The sequence below is a fragment of the Tachyglossus aculeatus genome, chromosome 17, assembly GCF_015852505.1.
Source record: "Tachyglossus aculeatus isolate mTacAcu1 chromosome 17, mTacAcu1.pri, whole genome shotgun sequence".
NCBI classification, from domain to species: Eukaryota; Metazoa; Chordata; class Mammalia; order Monotremata; family Tachyglossidae; genus Tachyglossus; species Tachyglossus aculeatus.
Genome location: NC_052082.1, coordinates 15,925,393 through 15,942,722, shown reverse-complemented (window position 1 = coordinate 15,942,722; position 17,330 = coordinate 15,925,393). Strand labels below are relative to the sequence as shown.

Genomic DNA, 17,330 nt, shown 5'->3' with positions numbered 1-17,330 from the left:
ACAATAAAACAAAACATATTAACAAAATAAAATAAATAGAATAAATATGTACAAGTAAAATAGAGTAATAAATACATACAAACATATATACATATATACAGGTGCTGTGGGGAGGGGGAGGAGGGGGAGGAAGGGGAGAGGAAGGAGGGGGCTCAGTCTGGGAAGGCCTCCTGGAGGAGGTGAGCTCTCAGTAGGGCCTTGAAGGGAGGAAGAGAGCTAGCTTGGCGGATGTGCGGAGGGAGGGCATTCCAGGCCAGGGGGAGGACGTGGGCCGGGGGTTGACGGTGGGACAGGTGAGAACGAGGCACGGTGAGGATATTAGTGTCAGAGGAGCGGAGGGTGCGGGCTGGGCTGTAGAAGGAGGTACCAGTGACTGATACCAATTTATAAGTCTATGGAAAAATGTAATCCACTCTACATCCACATTTTCAAGGAACACATCGTGGGGTTACCAGTAATTGTTTATTTATTATCTCATATTGGACTTTTCATGTCAATATAGTCTATGAATGTAAAGAATTTTTGGTTTACTGTTGTCAAGGTAGGAAACCTGGCTGGTAGAGTAGTTCGATAGCATTTCCTGGCCTGCCAAGTGGGAAGAAACTGTGCAGAGTCTTCTGGTAACCCTCCTTCTTCCTCTCTCCACTTTGGCATTCTCTAATCCATTACGAAGAATTTGTGTGTTACGCAGGTTGGCACCAATATAAAATTAATCAAAAAGAGTCTTTCAGCCTGAGCCATGGCTTCCAGTGGGTGGTCAGCTGTGTGAGCAGCAGGGTTGCCAACTGCTGAGATATCTTTTTACAAACATTCTGAATAAAAATTGCTGGCTTTCAAACATATTTTTACTGACAGAGCTGAAGTGTGGGAGAGCAGGCGTTTCTGGGAGGAGGGGAGGGAGGTGCCTGCTTTCATGACTGCAGCCTGCTTCATTCACCACAAAGTCCGCCTCTAGGCACCTGCTGGCTTGACTCTGGCAAGGGTGGGGGGCTGGTGGGAGGGACAGGGCTGCCACTCCCAGATCCTTCCTCTTCCCCCCTCTCCCCAATTGCTGCTGGCAGTGCAGTTATTGTATTTTTGTCCCCCATTATATTATAAGGTCCCAAAGGCAGTGACTTTGTCATTTGCAGTCACGGTCAATTGTATATATTGAGCGCTTACTGTGTGCAGAGCACTGTACTAAGTGCTTGAGAGAGTACAATAATAATGGAAACAGTCCCTGCCCACAATGAGCATACAGACTAGAGACGTTAATATAGCATGAATTGAAAGTTCCCAAGGATTGATTAGGTGCCCATACTAGGTACCCAGTAAATATTGGATGATGAAGATGACATTAAATGCCCAGCTCTAAGAACAGTGCTTGGCACATAGTAAGCACTTAACAAATACCATCATTATTTATTAGCTTCATTAGACAGAAAGCTTGGACTGTGTTTTTTTTTTACTCCTTGACCATCACCTCCCCGTAACTGCCCCGGTTTGGCACCAAACATGCAGGTCATGGGCCGGCTCAAGTTGGGCCCAACAGTGGTGCCTAGCAGGGTTCTAGAAGGTCATCATTTGGGGGAGGGAAATGGAGGAGGGATGAGGAAGAATGGCAGAGGTGAATGCGGGTTGATGCTATGCCATGGCAGCAAAAAAGCCCAGGGAATTAGGTGTCTGAAGTTTGGCCAGGCTGAGGTTCCGTGACAGCACAGAGATGGGATTGGGGATGCTTTAGACAGGGAGCAGCAACCCGGCTTAAGACATCTTGCAGTTTTCTCAGTTGGCCTTTGGCCTGTTGCCATGACAATAGGGTTGTGTGAAATCAACTGAAAAGCCATAGACGAGTCAGCATTGCCAGGGCTACGGATGCAATCTAATGTACAGAGGGATCAGTGTCCTATGTGGAAGGAATTTGGAGGCAGGGAAAGGAGGGCTGGCGGCCAAGTAGATTTAGGAAAATTTTCCGTGGTGGTACTTGCTCAAAGTAAACATTTGGGAAAGAAAAGTCTTAGGGATAGGTAGGAGAAGAACCTCATTTTCTGTAATACTTTGTCCCCCCTCACCGAGAACAACCCTGGGCAAAAATACTTGTAGTCATTTTCTGTAGGATGTTCATGGGTCCTAAACACCTCTCTGCAAACCTTGCCTCTGGTTTTTGAGAGCAAAGGTACAGGGGGTTGATAATGATACAATTGAATGAGTGAATGATAAGCCTGTGAAAGGAAGATTTGCCAAAGGGAGGGAAAACAGGTTGCTGTGTTAATGTCATGCTGCCCTGGCAGAGATTTCCATCTGTGCCAAGGCTATTTTACATCTGGTATACATAATTATAATGACAAACACAGCGGCAAAGAGCACTTGAGGGAAGATGAGGAAAGAAAGCACCTGCTCCTTCTGAAATTTCAGGTGATAGTGTCTTTGGCAAGTTAGCAATTGGACTGATGGAAGTTTCAGAGAAATAGGAAGCAGTGTGGCCTAGTGCAAAGAGCATAGACCTGGGAATCAGAGGCCCTGAGTTTCAAATTCCATGTCTGCCACTGACCTGCTGTGTGACCTGGGGCAAAGTCACTTAACTACTCTGTGCCTCCATTTCCTCTTCTGCAAAATGGGGATTCAATATCTGTTCTTCCTCCTACTTAGACCGTGAATCCCATGTGAGACAGGAACGGTGATTGATTTGTGTCTCTCCCAGTGCCTAGAACATTGCTTGACACATAGTAAGTGCTTAACAATACAATAAAAAAAGATTACTTTTCTTTAGGAAGGGAAGTACAGTAGCTGAATGAGGAGAGTCATTTCCTTTGGGTGTTTCAGGCTGTCAGTTGGTGGGAGTTTGACTTTCTTTTAGAAAAGCTGGGTATTTGTTGCAAGGAAGGAAAAACAAGAGGTTCACCTTTAGAACTATGAGGCTCAATCAGTGGTATTTATTGAGTATTTTCTGTATGCCGAGCCCTGTTCTAAGAGCTTGAAAGGTACAGTAGAGTTGGTAGACATGATCTCTGCCCTCGAGGAAACTTGTAGTCTAGTGGGGTGCCATGGGGTGTCTCCTGTTTTTCCCCCGAGCTACCTCAGCAATGTGAGAGTCGGGGTGGGCAGGATATTTACGCCCCAATAATTCTGGGGCTTGCCTGGGGCAGAGAGCCTATGGGAGTAAGGGTGGCCTCTGACAGACCTTATGAATTCCAGACAAGGGGACACATGTGATGTCGTATATGTAGTCACTCTGCTCCTCAGAAAACTGCAGTGGTTGCCCATCAACCTCCATATCAAACCAAAGCTCCTCTCCATTGGCTTTAAAGCAGTCCATTACCATGCCTTCTCCTACCTCACCTCTCTTCTCTCCTTCTACAATCCAGCCCGCACACTTCGCTCCTCTAGTGGTAACCTTCTTACTGTGCCTCCATCTCACATGTCTCCCCATTGATCCATGGCCCATGTCCTGCCTCTGGCCTGGAACGCCCTCCCTCCTCAAATTCAACCGACAACCACTTTCCCCCGCTTCAAAGCCTTATTGAAGGCACATCTTCTCCAAGAGGCCATCCCGGACTAAACCCCACTTTTCCTCATCTCCCACTCCCTTCTGCGTCTCCCTGACTTGCTCCCTTTGCTCTTCCTTCCTTTCAGCTTCCAAACACTTATATACATATGTGTCATTTTATTTATCCCTTTGCTCTTCCCCCCTCCCAGCCCCAAAGCACTTATACTCATATCTGTCATTTTATTTGTATTGATGTCTGTCTCCCCCACTCTGGACTGTGAGCTCATTGTGGTCAGGGAATGTTACTGTTGTTGTATTGTACTTTCCCAAGCACTTAGTACAGTGCTGTACACCCAGTAAGTGCTCAATAAATATGAATGAATGAATAAATGACTATACACTCAGTGGACGTGCAGCAGAAGTATGCTTGGGATTGGTCAACCCTAATGTGATTCTCAAGGGACCATGATAGCCCTTCCCACCTTCACCCTCTCCCTCCCCACTCCCCCCACACCATACTTGCTACAGATATTTTGCAGGTCTTCTCACATCCACGTTAACTCTAGTGCCAATTTGGAGCTTTTTTTTATTGGTATTTGTTAAGCACTTACTATATGTCAGGCTCTGTACTAAGCGTTGGAGAAGAAGATACAAGGTTGTCCGGTTGGACATGGTCCCTGTCCTTCCAAGGTTGGACAGTCTTAAGCCCCATTTGACAAATGGGGTAACTGAAACTCAGAGAATGATGATGATGATGGCATTTGTTAAGCACTTGCTATGTGCAAAGCACTGTTCTAAGCGCTGAGGGGGATACAAGGTGATCAAGTTGTCCCACATGGGGCTCACAGTCTTAATCCCCATTTTACAGATGGGGTAACTGAGGCTCAGAGAAGTTAAGTGACTTGCCCAAGGACACGCAGCAGACATAGGGCAGAGTTGGGATTCAAACCTCTGAATCCGAAGCCCGTGCTCTTCCCACTGAGCCACGCTGCTTCTCTATGGGAAGTGAAGTGACTTCCCCAAGGTCGCACAGCAGTTAAGCGGCAGAACTGGGATTAGGACCAGGTCCGTCTAACCCCCAGGCCCAGGCTCTTTCCATTACACCACACTGCTTCCCTGAGGAATTAGCAGCTGGAGCGGTGGCCAGGGGAAGCTGGAGGCTTAAAACGCAGGCCTAAAAGCATCTGGTTCTAACTTGGTACCAGAGAGTGCAGGCCAGCTGGAAATTGAACTGCCTAGTAGAAAACTGGATGAATGGCCACCGTAGCTGGGAGCTGGTGGATCCGAGGAGCCCTCACAGAAGGGTGGGGCCTGCTTTACATGAACTAGTTGAACTGCCTGAAGGACGACGCTAATGAAATTGGTTTAGTAATTCGGTGAGGGAAGAATGCCAGCGTGAAGAGTTTTTTAATCGCTGAAGGAAAAGAAGGAGGTACTGCATTGTTCACTGCTGTTTCTCTAGAGGATATCACAATCTCAGTAGACTCAACTGTTGTTTATATAGGAAGGGTTGACATGAGAGATATAAGCTTAGTTGTTTTTTTTTTAATTAGAAAATTAGAGAAACCAGGCTTAAATTTTCCAAGGAAGAGACACCAGACCTTCCCGGTAACAAGTCCTTGTAATTTAGAGTGGCCTAGTGGAAAGAGTGCGGGCCAGGGAGTTAGAGAACTTGGATTTTGATTCCGGATCTTCCACTTACTTGGTCAAGTCACTTAACTTCTGTGTGCCTCAGTTCCCTCATCAGCAAAATGAGGATTAAGGCAGCGCTTAGAATAATAATAATAATGATGATGATGGCATTTATTAAGCACTTACTATGTGCAAAGCACTGTTCTAAGCGCTGGGGAGGTTACAAGGTGATCAGGTTGTCCCACATGGGGCTCACAGTCTTCATCCCCATTTTACAGATGAGGGAACTGAGGTCCAGAGAAGTGAATGACTTGCCCGGTCACACAGCTGACAAGTGGCGGAGCTGTGATTTGAACCCATGACCTCTGACTCCAAAGCCCATGCTTTTTTCCACTGAGCCATGCTGCTTCTCAACAGTGCTTTGCACATAGTAAGCGCTTAATAAATGCCATCATCATCATCATCATTATTATTATTCTGATTCCGGATCTTCCACTTGGTCAAGTCAATGTGCCTCAGTTCCCTCATCTGCAGAATGGGGATTCAGTATTTATTCTCCTTCCTGTTTAAACTGTGAGCCCCAAGTGGAACCTGATTATCTTATATCTATCCTAACGCTTAGTACAGTGCTTGGCACATACTAAGTGCTTAACAAATACCATAATTAGGAAGCTCTTTATAAAATCATATGTAAATTACTGCTGAAATTAATATCGGTGGGCCTTTTTCTCATGATAGAAGTTGGAGTTTTCTGGCCAGTAACAAAAATTCTAGGATTAGCAGGAGAGCTCATTGTGGACAGGGAACACGTCTACCAACTCTGTTATATTGTACTCTCCCAAACGCTTAGTGCAGTGCTCTGCACACAGTAAGCGCTCAATGAATACCGTTGATTGATGGATTTCAAGTGGAAATGAAGATGGATAGGGAGTTTCCAATTTGACCTGGTGCGTATGCTAGATATATCAAGAAAGACCTAGTTAAACATTCAAGCAATCTGTAGTTGATGTCAGTGTTTTAAACTACAAATTAAAGTCCCTGGAAATTTCCCACCAATAGAAGAACTCAAAATGTCAGACTGGTCCTGTTGTTTTCTGTGCTTCTAAATCTTATTTCTCCTTAGAACTAAATGTATTCAGATAGCTTAGTCATAAAAGCTTGTTTTTTGCACACTTTTGCTGACCCTGGTCTTCCTGTGGCCTTTTATCACTGCCCCAGTTTTATGTTTAGATGGCATTTTCCTGAATCTTTTAAAACTTGGTGTAGTGAAAAGAGCTTGGGCCAAGGGGTCAACCAGTCAATCATTCAACAATCAATGATATTTATTGAGCCCTTAATTTGTGCAAAGCACTGTACTAAGCGCTTGGCATAGTGCAGTACAACGGAGTTGGTAGACACATTCCCTGCCCACAACCAGCCTACAGTCTAGAACCGGAGACGGACATTAATATAAATAAATTATGGCAATGTATATAAGTGCCGTGGGGCTGAGGTTGGGGTGAATATCAAGTGCTTCAAGTGCTTAGATGGCACAGGAGGGAGAGGGAGTTGGGGAAAAGAGGGCTTTTCCTTGAACAAATCATTTAATAGCTTTGTGCCTCCATCTGTGCATCCCTCATCTGTAAAAATGGGGATGACACCTGTTTTCCTGTCCTCTTTGCCTGTGAACTCTATGTGAGACAGGAATTCTGTCCAGTTGGCTTACATTGTATCTAGCCCAATGCCTAGCACAGGGATTGGGACATAGCATTTGCTTAAGAAATACCACAATTGTTAATATTATTATTATTATTAGTAATTTGCTAGGTATCGGTGCTTCTATTGTAGCCTTCCCTTGTTTGCATGAATTTGTAATGGAAATTATAATAGTTTTTAAAAATGCTTTATTTAATCAGATCATTGGCCAAGAGAGTTTGAAAATTCTGCTTTACAATTTTCAGTACCCTTGACTTTCTGGAACTTATCCTATGCTGTGATCTGACTAGTTCTTTGCACTAGGTGCAGAGAGCTATAAATGAAAATACCCTGACTTCAATTTCCCAACACTGGGAAATTTTCACCTTTGAAAAGAGTGTATTGAGTTAATTTAGAAAAACAGTCCATTTTGAGGTGCTTGGAATATCTGCCTTTTCTGCTTAACTAGACACAGGGCTTTAGAAAGAGATTACCCTAAATCTTCTTATTTTATTTCCATAATTCTTAAAAATAAAATTTGTAGTGAATCTTCCCTTTGGATACTTGGAAGCATCTTAAGTTTATTTTAACAGTTGATTTCCTAGCTGTATGTTTTATTTGTGAAGACGATTTAAACTTTTATTCCCAATTGTCAAGAGCTCTAGTGAGACTATGCTAACTCTAAGCAAAATAGATGAATATTTTTTCAAGAATTTATAAGGTCTGTGATTTTTTAAAAAAATCAGTTACAGCAGTCAGTAATTGAAATGTTCTGTTTTATTCCCCCTTTCCCCATGCTTTTCAATAGAATCTAAAAGCAGATCCAGAAGAACTCTTTACGAAACTGGAGAAAATTGGCAAGGGATCCTTTGGTGAAGTGTTTAAAGGTATTGACAATCGAACTCAGAAAGTGGTTGCCATAAAAATTATTGATCTGGAAGAAGCAGAAGATGAAATCGAGGACATTCAGCAGGAAATCACAGTGCTGAGTCAGTGTGACAGTCCGTATGTAACCAAGTATTATGGTTCCTATCTGAAGGTAAGATTTTTGTTTCATCTTCCTTTGTGACTCTCTTAGCAGAGACTAAAAAGTGTTTTATGTGGAGGCTGCTGATAGTGCAGCAGGTTTTCAGGAATGGGGAAATGTTTTGAGCTTTGACCCTGTCTGATTTGGCACTTTCTGGCTTTGAGGACATAGTCTCACATTTTCAATGTGGATGAGTTAATCCACATTAATTTATTTGGTCAAATCCTTTGGAGTTGAAAGATAGCAATCCCCAGAATCTCAGTGGAATTTTGTTTGCCTTTGAATTGTTGAGGGTAAAAAAAACATTTTATCAATGAGTAATAATCACCCAATTTTGAAGCATTATATTTACTAATCAGTCAGTTATATTTGAGTGCTTAATGTGTGCAGAGCACTGTATTAAGTGATTGGGCAAGTGCAATATAACAGAGTTGGTCAACATAATCCCTGCCACAGCATTCTGACTAAGAGCTTACAGTCTACTAATAAAAAATCATGAACCAGAGATGCAAACCTACTCAGAAAATGTTTAGGGAACTTCATTTTTCTTTGGTTGTGTTGGGATCGCCAGTGATTTGTTCTCCATACTGAGATTTGTTGATAAAAACGCTGAATTGATCATCATCATTAATCTTTGCCCCTCCTCCCTCACTGTGACATGCCTGAAGCAAAAATGTTGAGAGATTTTGGGAATCAAATGTCTCTTTAAATGCAGTAAAACTCTTGGTTTAAGTTGCCCTAACAGGCTGCTTTTTATTTTCAAAAGCCTTTTAGTTGGGTAACTGTAGCTGTTCAATACTACCTTTCCAGTTGAACTCAAATCTGGGGCCCCTTGTGGCTCGTTAAAGCTACATTTTTCTGTAGTAGAAACGGCTGTTCAAGTTCTTCACACTTTACATGCTCAGATCTGGCGCTGAACTTTCCCCTCTGCTGAACTTTCCCCCCTGTTGTTTCGAGATGTTTGTCTCCTTCGTTGTTCAAGCTGTGATGGAAGCACTGTGCTCAGATGGGTGATGAGCAGCTCTGGAATAGAGGCTGTCTTGCTGTTACCTAATGAACCAGGGAAGCCACTGATTAAAAGCTCAGGGGCAGCAAGCTACCCTTTACATTCTCCTCAGAGAAGACTTTCAGTTTGCTGGGGGTGAGGATTCAGTTCTAAGGAGGCTCAATTTGGCATTCTTCTTGGTCATTGCATCCAGGGAGGGGATCTGGTTCCTCCCCCTTTTCCTTTTGGAGTGGAAATTTTGAGCCAACAGCAGGCACTTTGGCTAGGTCCTCTCGGCTAATGTTTTTTTGTGAAGATGCTTGTCGAGAGGGTGAAATAAACCTCTTACTTTCCCATCTCATGCTGGTACCTGGAAGAAGCAGACATCAATGTGGTGAAAGGAAGGAAGTCAAAGGCAAGCCAAGCCAAAAGGGCAGTTTGGGGGCAACAGACAGTAGGGGAGGAGAAGTAAGGAGAGCAAGGCAGAAAGAGGTCAAGAGAGTTGCTATAGAACAAGAGACCAGAAGAAGTGAGTAGGAGGTGTCATGGGAAGGATCAGAGTGAGGGGTGAGAGGCTAGGGGTGCTGGCCACCAAAGATGGCAGGAGGAAGCCAAGTGAGGTGCGTAGTTTGCTCAGCAGCCTGGACCTGACTCAGTGGAAATAAGAGTTTGAACCCTTGAAAAAGACTTACTGCTTTGGCCTTTTCCCTGTTCCATGGAGGAATAAAATTCAAAGAGGGAATAATTTAAATATGTTTTATATTATCATTCCCTTCTTCCCCAGGTCCTAGTTCAGCAGAGGCAGCCACTAGGAGTGCAGGGGGGCTTTTTAAATCTGGACCAAATCTGAGGGGAATAGATTTCACTTGGGCACTAGGCCTGCAGATTTAGGTCTCACAGGGCCTTTAGGCCCAGCCTAGATACTGCGGGAGTCTGTGGGTCTGGGTGGGGTTGGTGCAGTTGATTTTGCAAAAATGAAATACCAAATAAGCTGCATGGCCAGTGGATAGAACGTGAGCCCAGGAGTCAGAAGGACTTGGGTTCTAATTCCAGCTGTACCACTTGTCTGCTGTGTGATCTCGTACTAGTCGCGTCACTTCTCTGTGCCTGTTACCTCATCAGTAAAATGGGGATTAAGAATTGGACTGTGTCCAACCTGATTAGCTTGTATCTATTCCTGTGCTTAGTACAGTGCCTGGCATGTAGTAAGTGCTTAACAAATAGCATAAAAAGCATGGTGAAGATAGTGCAGTCTGTATTTGAAAATTGACCCTGTTTTCTGTTTAGAGAATGTTGTCTCATTGGGCATAACTTGAAAGTCAACAAAAGATTGCATGTAAGTCACATTATGCAGTATAAATTAGGGTAAGCTCTACAGCTTAGTAACTGACTCTTTCCTATTGAGTTTTCACTAAATTAAGAATGTTAATACTTAAGGGCTGGGGCACCTGCATTAAAGACATTTTGACCCCAAAGATGGAAGAAATGATAGAGTTTCTGTTGATAGTTAAGTTCTATGCCTCACTGACTCTGCAACCTTGATGAATTTCTGTAAACCCTCCTTACTTTGACTACTCTAGTTGTAAATATTTTTATATTTATCTTTACCATTAGTGTATAAACTCACTGTGGGCAGGGAATGTGCCACTTTGTTACTCTGTACTTCTCAAATGTCTAGTAAGTGCACTGTACCTAGTGGGCATTCAGAAAATGCAACTACTACTCCTACTGCTATAAAAGAAAGGGACCTGCCTATCATTAGATAGATCATATATTCTCATTTTCAAGTAAGGAGTAAACAAGTAAAGTGTCTTGCTGTTGATTCCTGCCTACTTGTTTTGTTGTCCGTCTCCCTCCTTCTAGACTCTGAGCCCGTTGTTGGGTAGGGATTGTCTCTATCTATTGCCGAATTGTACTTTCCAAGTGCCTAGTACAGTGCTCTGCACACAGTAAGAGTTCAATAAATGCAATGAATGAATGAATAGGAACTGTTCCCAGGTTTGTTGCTCCCACCTAGCTCAACTGGCCAATTGTCTAGAGTGCCGTTCACCTAAAGGCAACTTGTTTATCCTTCTGAATTCTGTTTCCCATTTAGAGGTACAGTGCCATCCAAACCTCTTTTGTCTTTTGCCTAAAGCTCCAGACTGTCTTTAGCTGGCCCTGGCTGTGCCATACCATGAAAACAAATCTTGGTATAGTGATGGCACAATTCTTTAAGCCTGGACCATCACACTGGCAGCTTAGTAGTGCCTGATTAGTGCTGAGGCAGATTTTGAGGATTTTGGTACAGGAATGAGTGTAAAACAGTGCTGTCCTGTCTTATGCTGTTGAGTCGTCTCCGACCCATAGTGATTCCATGGACACATCTCTCCCAGAACGCCTCACCTCCTCCTGCAGTCGTTCTGGTAGTATATCCAAAGACTTTTCTTGGTAAAAATACGGAAGTGGTTTACCATTGCAGTCTTCCATGCAATAAACATGAGTAAACTCTGCCCTTGACTCTCTTGCGTGCCCTGCTGCCCAGCACAGGTGAGTTTTGACTTGTAGCAGTTTGCCTTCCACTCGGTAGCCACCGCCCAAACTTGGAATGAAATGGTTATGCCTCTGCTTGACTCTCCTGCCTGTAGACAAGATTGGTAGAGTACTGGAAACTCTCCAGGTGCAAGCCTGCGAGGGGAAGATAGTGTTACTCAGACTTCATTGTACAACTCTTATGAGGACTCCAGCAGATAAATGGAGGACACCAATTCCCCAGGTAGTCTGCAGAGGACTTTGGACCACTGTCTTTACAATCTCACTGGCATGCTGATCCCAAGAGGGACACTGGTATAAAAAAGATAGCAGAAATTGAGGAGCTTAGAATTATTAATCTGTCACTGGACTAGTGGTTCTGCCTCTGCCTCTGCCTGGGCCCTTGGGCAAATCACTAGGTTTTCCCAATCTACAAAATGGAGATAATACTCCATTTTCTCTGCCACAGTGGCATGTTGTGACTGCAGCGTGAGTTAATGAATGTGTGTATAGTTGTGTGCTTATGCATCCTTGAGTTCTCCAGATGAAAGATCATTCATATTTGAGTGCTTTCCATGTGCAGAGCTTGGGAGAGTATAACATAATTAATAGGTTCCCTGCAAACTACGAACTTACAGTGTAGAGGGGGAGACAGCCATTAATATGAAATAGTAATTTATAATTTATAATATAAAGATATGTACATACGATCCTTTGTTGTGCCACATATAATATGTATTTTCTTTTAGGTTCAAAGACTATGATATTCTATTAGCGTATGAATTTGGCTGGCAAACATGATCTATGAGTGACAATCCCTTACAAAATATTCTTTCTGAGGTATTTATTGAGAGTCTTTTGTGTTATCATCCTAAAACCCAGAATTAGCACTTACAAACTCCATTTCTTTATTCTCTTATTTGCTCATTTATTTCATTTTCCCCATACTCTCACAAATTATAGCTACATTTTCCCTTGTGCTTCTATTGAATATGCATAGTGTAGCCTTCCTGTCTCCCCATTAGACTTTAGGCTCCCTGAGAGCAGGGACCATGTTCATTACAATACTGTCCTAAGCACCCAGTACAGTGTCTTAGTATATAGGCTTTTAATAAATATTTGTGAATTGAGGTTTTTGTACTGTGATCGTTTTGAAACCTCTGTATGAAGGCGGTCACCCTTTTTGTAATTCGTGTGTGTCAAGCTGGCCTGTCATCTGCTGGTGTGTCCCAACTGTCCATTGGTGTGCCACATTGTTTGAGATTTTGCTTCTTTTTTTTTTTTAAACATTTCTTCTGCCCTCCGTGATTATGGTTTCCTCATTTCAGCTCTCCATAGAGCAGCTGTTTGAGAAACCTGCTGTCAGTTCATTCATCCGACATATCCTGGCAGCTAAAATGGCAAGCATCGTATTGATGAAACTGGATTGATGTTTCCAGGACCTAATATTTTGTGATTCTCTTTAGGAATTTTTCCTCTCCATACAAACCGCTACCTTGTTGGTTCAGTCTCTCATCTTTTCCCGACTGGATTACTGCATCGACCCTCTTTCTGCTCTCCCATCCTCCTGTCTCTCCCTGCTACAGTCTGTTCTTCACTCCACTGCCCAGATTATCTTTGTACGGAAATGCTCTGGGCATGTCACTCCCCTCCTCAGAAATCTCCAGCCTGTCAACTTTTGCATGAAGCAGAAACTCCTAATTATCGGCTTCAAAGCTCTCCATCATCTTGCCCCCTCCTACCTCACCTCCCTTCTCTCCTTCTACAGCCCAGCCCACACATTCCTATCCTCTGCCGTTAACCTCCTCACTGTGCCTCGTTTTCGCCTGTCCCACCGTCGACCCCCAGCCCACGTCCAACCCTGGCCTGGAATGCCCTTCCTCCACACATTCGCCAAACTAGCTCTCTTCCTCCCTTCAAAGCCCTACCGAGAGCTCACCCCCTCCAGGAGGTCTTCCCAAACTGAGCCCCCCTTTTCCTATGCTTCTCCTCCCCTCCTCATCACCCCCCCCGCCCTACCCCCTTCCCATCCCCACAGCACTTGTATGTATTTGTACATATTTATTACTCTATTTTATTAATCACGTGTATATAGCTATAATTCTATTCTAATGGCATTGACACCTACTTGTTTTTTTTTGTTATCTGTCTCCCCCTTCTAGACTGTGAGCCCGTTTTTGGGTAGGTCCATCTCTATATGTTGCCAATTTGTACTTCCCAAGCACTTAGTACTGTGCTCTGCACACAGGAGGTGTTCAATAAATACGATTGAATGAATGAATGAATGAATGAATCCCATATTTCAGTATGACAGGTGGTAGTGGTGAAGGCCCTGTCCTAGAATTTGGAAGCATCACTTTGTAGATAAGATGGACTTTTTGGTTTACAATGTGTGCTTGTAACTTGGGTGACATGGGGCCTATCATTTTTCTTCATTATATTTGTATTTCCCAGGGGTGAATTGAGGACAGTACCATTAATCACCTTCCAGTCTCTTCACTTGCTATGAAGGATGGGCTTTTATTTGTAAAGCACTTGGAAGTGCTCAGAATGTGAACCCTTCAAAAGCAGTGTGGCCTAGAGGATAGAGCATGGGCCCAGGAGTCAGAAGGACCTGGGTTCTAATCCCTGCTTTGCCACTTTTCTGCTGTGTGACCTTGGACAAATCACTTAACTTTTCTCTGCCTCAGTCACCTCATCTGTAAAATGGAGATTAAGACTGTGGGCCCCATGAGGGACATGGACTGTGTCCGGCCTGATTAGTTTGGATCTACCCCAATACTTAGTACAGTACTTGGTGTATAGTAAGTACTTAACAAATAGCATTAGCCCCCCCCCCCCCGGCCCCCCAGGATATATTTTAGACTGTGAGCCCACTGTTGGGTAGGGACTGTCTCTATGTGTTGCTAACTTGTACTTCCCAAGCGCTTAGTACAGTGCTCTGCACACAGTAAGCGCTCAATAAATACGATTGATTGATGGATTTGCCACCTCAGTGGTGGCAGAGAGAATCCAGAGGAGTGGCGGGAGTAATCGTGGCAGAGCAGAGAAGGTTGAGGTTGGGCCACATTGGAGGCAAGTGGCTACTGTAGGGGTGACTCTCTCTACAGCCCCTCTGCTCACTCCCTCTGGACCTATGGTCCTGGAAGGAGGAAAATGAGGAGAGGCCAGGACTATGGTAAGGATTTCTGGGGACTTGGGACATGCAGGATTCATGGTAGTGGAGTTGGGGACTCCTTGTGGTATGAGAGTGATAGAGAAAACGGGGTAAAAGGAAAAATGATGCAGAGGAGAGGGGATAATTAGACTTTGATGCTGTACTTCTGTGTAGCAGGCACTTAAGTACTGGCCCAGGATGGGCCAGGTGATCAAGAGAAGCAGCCTGGCCTAGGGGATAGAGCATGGGCCTGGGAATCAGGCTTCCTGTCTGCTATGTGACCTTGGGCAAGTCACTTTGCTTCTGTGGGCCTCAGTGGCCTCATCTGTAAAATGGGGATTAAGACTGAGCCCCATGTGGGACAGTGATTGGGTCCAACCTGTTTCACTTGTATCAATCCCAGTGCTTAGAACAGTACTTGACACGTAGTAAATGCTTAACAAATGCCACCATCATTATTATTATTATCAAGAACTACTGCTGCTTGAAATTAGCCCTTGGTTTAAGAGTGGCTTAGTGACTGGTTATAAAGTCACTGTCCTGGCTTCAAAGCCTAGACACACTCTTTGACCTTGGAGCAAACCACCAGGTTGTCTGGACGGGTAAGACTGGCTCTGGATACAAATATATTAGAATGAAATAGCCAAATGTACAATTTAATAAATACGTAACTACAGCTATATCAATGTACATAGGGGCCGGGGAGAGGAATAAAATACTTAAGTACTGAAATAGATGTTGGAGTAGTCATGGCTGGGATGTTGTGAATTATATAGCCCATTGTTGGGTAGGGACTGTCTCTATCTGTTGCTGAATTGTACTTTCCAAGTGCTTAGTACAGTGCTCTGCACACAGTAAGCGCTTGATAAATATGATTGAATGAATGAATATATCACATATAATTATATGTATATAGGGAAGCCGTGTTGCCTAGTCGAAGAGCATGGGCCTGGGAAACAGAGGACCTGCATTCTAATTCCAGTTCTTCCAGTTGCCTGATGGGTGACCTTGGGCACGTCGCTTCATTTCTCAATTCCCTCGTCTGCAGAGTGAGGATTCAATACCAGTTCTCCCTCCTACTTAGACTGTGAGCCCCATTTGGGACCTGATAATCTTGTATCTCACCCAGCGCTTACTACAGTGGTTAGCATATAGTAAGTCCTTAACAAATACCACAATTACCGTATATATAATATATATATATATATATCATATATCGGATACATCCACAATAACCCTATATTTGTGTATTTGTATATCTGTCTTTCAATTTTAAAATGAGGTATGGTATTACAGTGCTTGTGTGGTGAGGGGGTAGAGGGGCGGTCTGGCTGAGTCGTATATTTGTATGCATGAAAAGGCTTGGACCCAAATTCTTTTTCAGATTGAAGGTGGATTCACTTCCAAACATAGCCCCTCTGGCTAGCTGTAGACATAGGTTGGAAAAGTTAGAATTGCTGACTGTTTTCTTCCAAGTACTAGACTTTATGGTGGTTTTTTTTTTTTAAGGAAGCTCTTTCCTCTATTTTGAGTTAATCAAGTAGCATTCATTTTTCATTTGAGTCTAATCAAATTCATGTGTGTTCTATAAATCTTTGGTTTTTATGGCACCTCTTTTGTAGTATTGGATGAAATGCTGCATTTCTTTGCATTCATCCCCTTAAATGAGATTTTAAAATGTCTTTATTGTTGTTGTTTTGCTACCTCAAAGGATAATGAAAGCAGACTGAGTTTTCCAAGATTGAGAAGGTTCTGAGCTGCGTCTTGGCTCTCAGGGGGCTGAAGTTTGGAAATTGAGGGAAACTTTCACCCTGTACTGTCTTTCTTTCCTCCGTTTGAAAAACTGGCCAGAGGCAGGCAGAGGGTGCCCTGTTTGTGATTTTTTGGAAGGTCTTTGGAGGAAGAAAAGGTCATAGTTTGACATTTAACAAAGGGTCTAAGTGTTGCTGGATAAGGAATCTAATTCCATTTACAAGAGGCCATAGCCCTAGGTCCCTCCCTGTTCATTGATTCTTCCCTAATCCCTCCTTGCTTTTAAAACTCTGCTTCCCTAAATATGTATGTACCTGTTTAGACTTCCAACTGCACTGTATTAGGGATTTGATAATGTCCAGAAATTTCAGGTTGATTTTTTTTCTATCATTCTGATTCTTCATTGCCTTGCCTGCAAATAATTACTTGTTACATTTCTGTGGTGTGCAGGATAATATTCATATGCGTGTTTTGATAGCATGATATTTGAATTTTCTACCCCAGGATTTGGTATTTAGCTCTTGTCAAATAAGTGTCGGAAGGCAATGTTGTTCTAGTGTACAGATCTGGGAGTTAGGAGCCTGGTTTCTGGCCAGTGGGGTAACCATAAGGAAGCCACGCCACTTAATCGCTCTCTGCCTCAGTTTCCTCATCTGACAAATGGGTGTGATACTTGCTCTCCCTCCCATTTAGAACATGAGCCCAATGTGGGATAGGAACTATATCTTATGTGATTATATTTCAACTAATCTTGTGCTTAGCATAAAGTGCTTGATAAATGCGATGTTTCAGAATTTCCATATTCAATGGAAAACTGCTTTTGAGGCCTGGAAAGCCAAACTGGGGACATGGAGTCTTTTATCACTGATTGGGTGGCATGCAAATATTTCAGAGGTAAGATTAGAGGCCTGAATGATTTTGGACTGATTCTAATCACTTAGTCACTCTTTTAGGTGGGTTGATATCACACGATCCTATAATCAGTTTCAGTATCAGCAATCATTTGAATGCCTGAGCAAGTACCTGGGAACCATAGAAAAGAAGTAAAAAAATCACTGTTTTATCCCTCGAGGTGCATGCAGTCAAATAGCCACCTCATAACTCATGTATTTATCTGGTGGATGAT

General features: G+C 43.3%; 1 protein-coding gene across 1 annotated transcript in view; it reads left to right on the top strand.

Annotated features, from left to right (window-relative positions):
- Positions 1–17,330, top strand: part of STK24 (serine/threonine kinase 24) — a 106,525-nt gene that overhangs the window by 33,973 nt on the left and 55,222 nt on the right. The window contains exon 2 of the mRNA XM_038759194.1: positions 7,581–7,811. Coding sequence (XP_038615122.1) covers positions 7,581–7,811 — 231 coding nt within the window. The remainder of the gene's footprint in view (positions 1–7,580; positions 7,812–17,330) is intronic.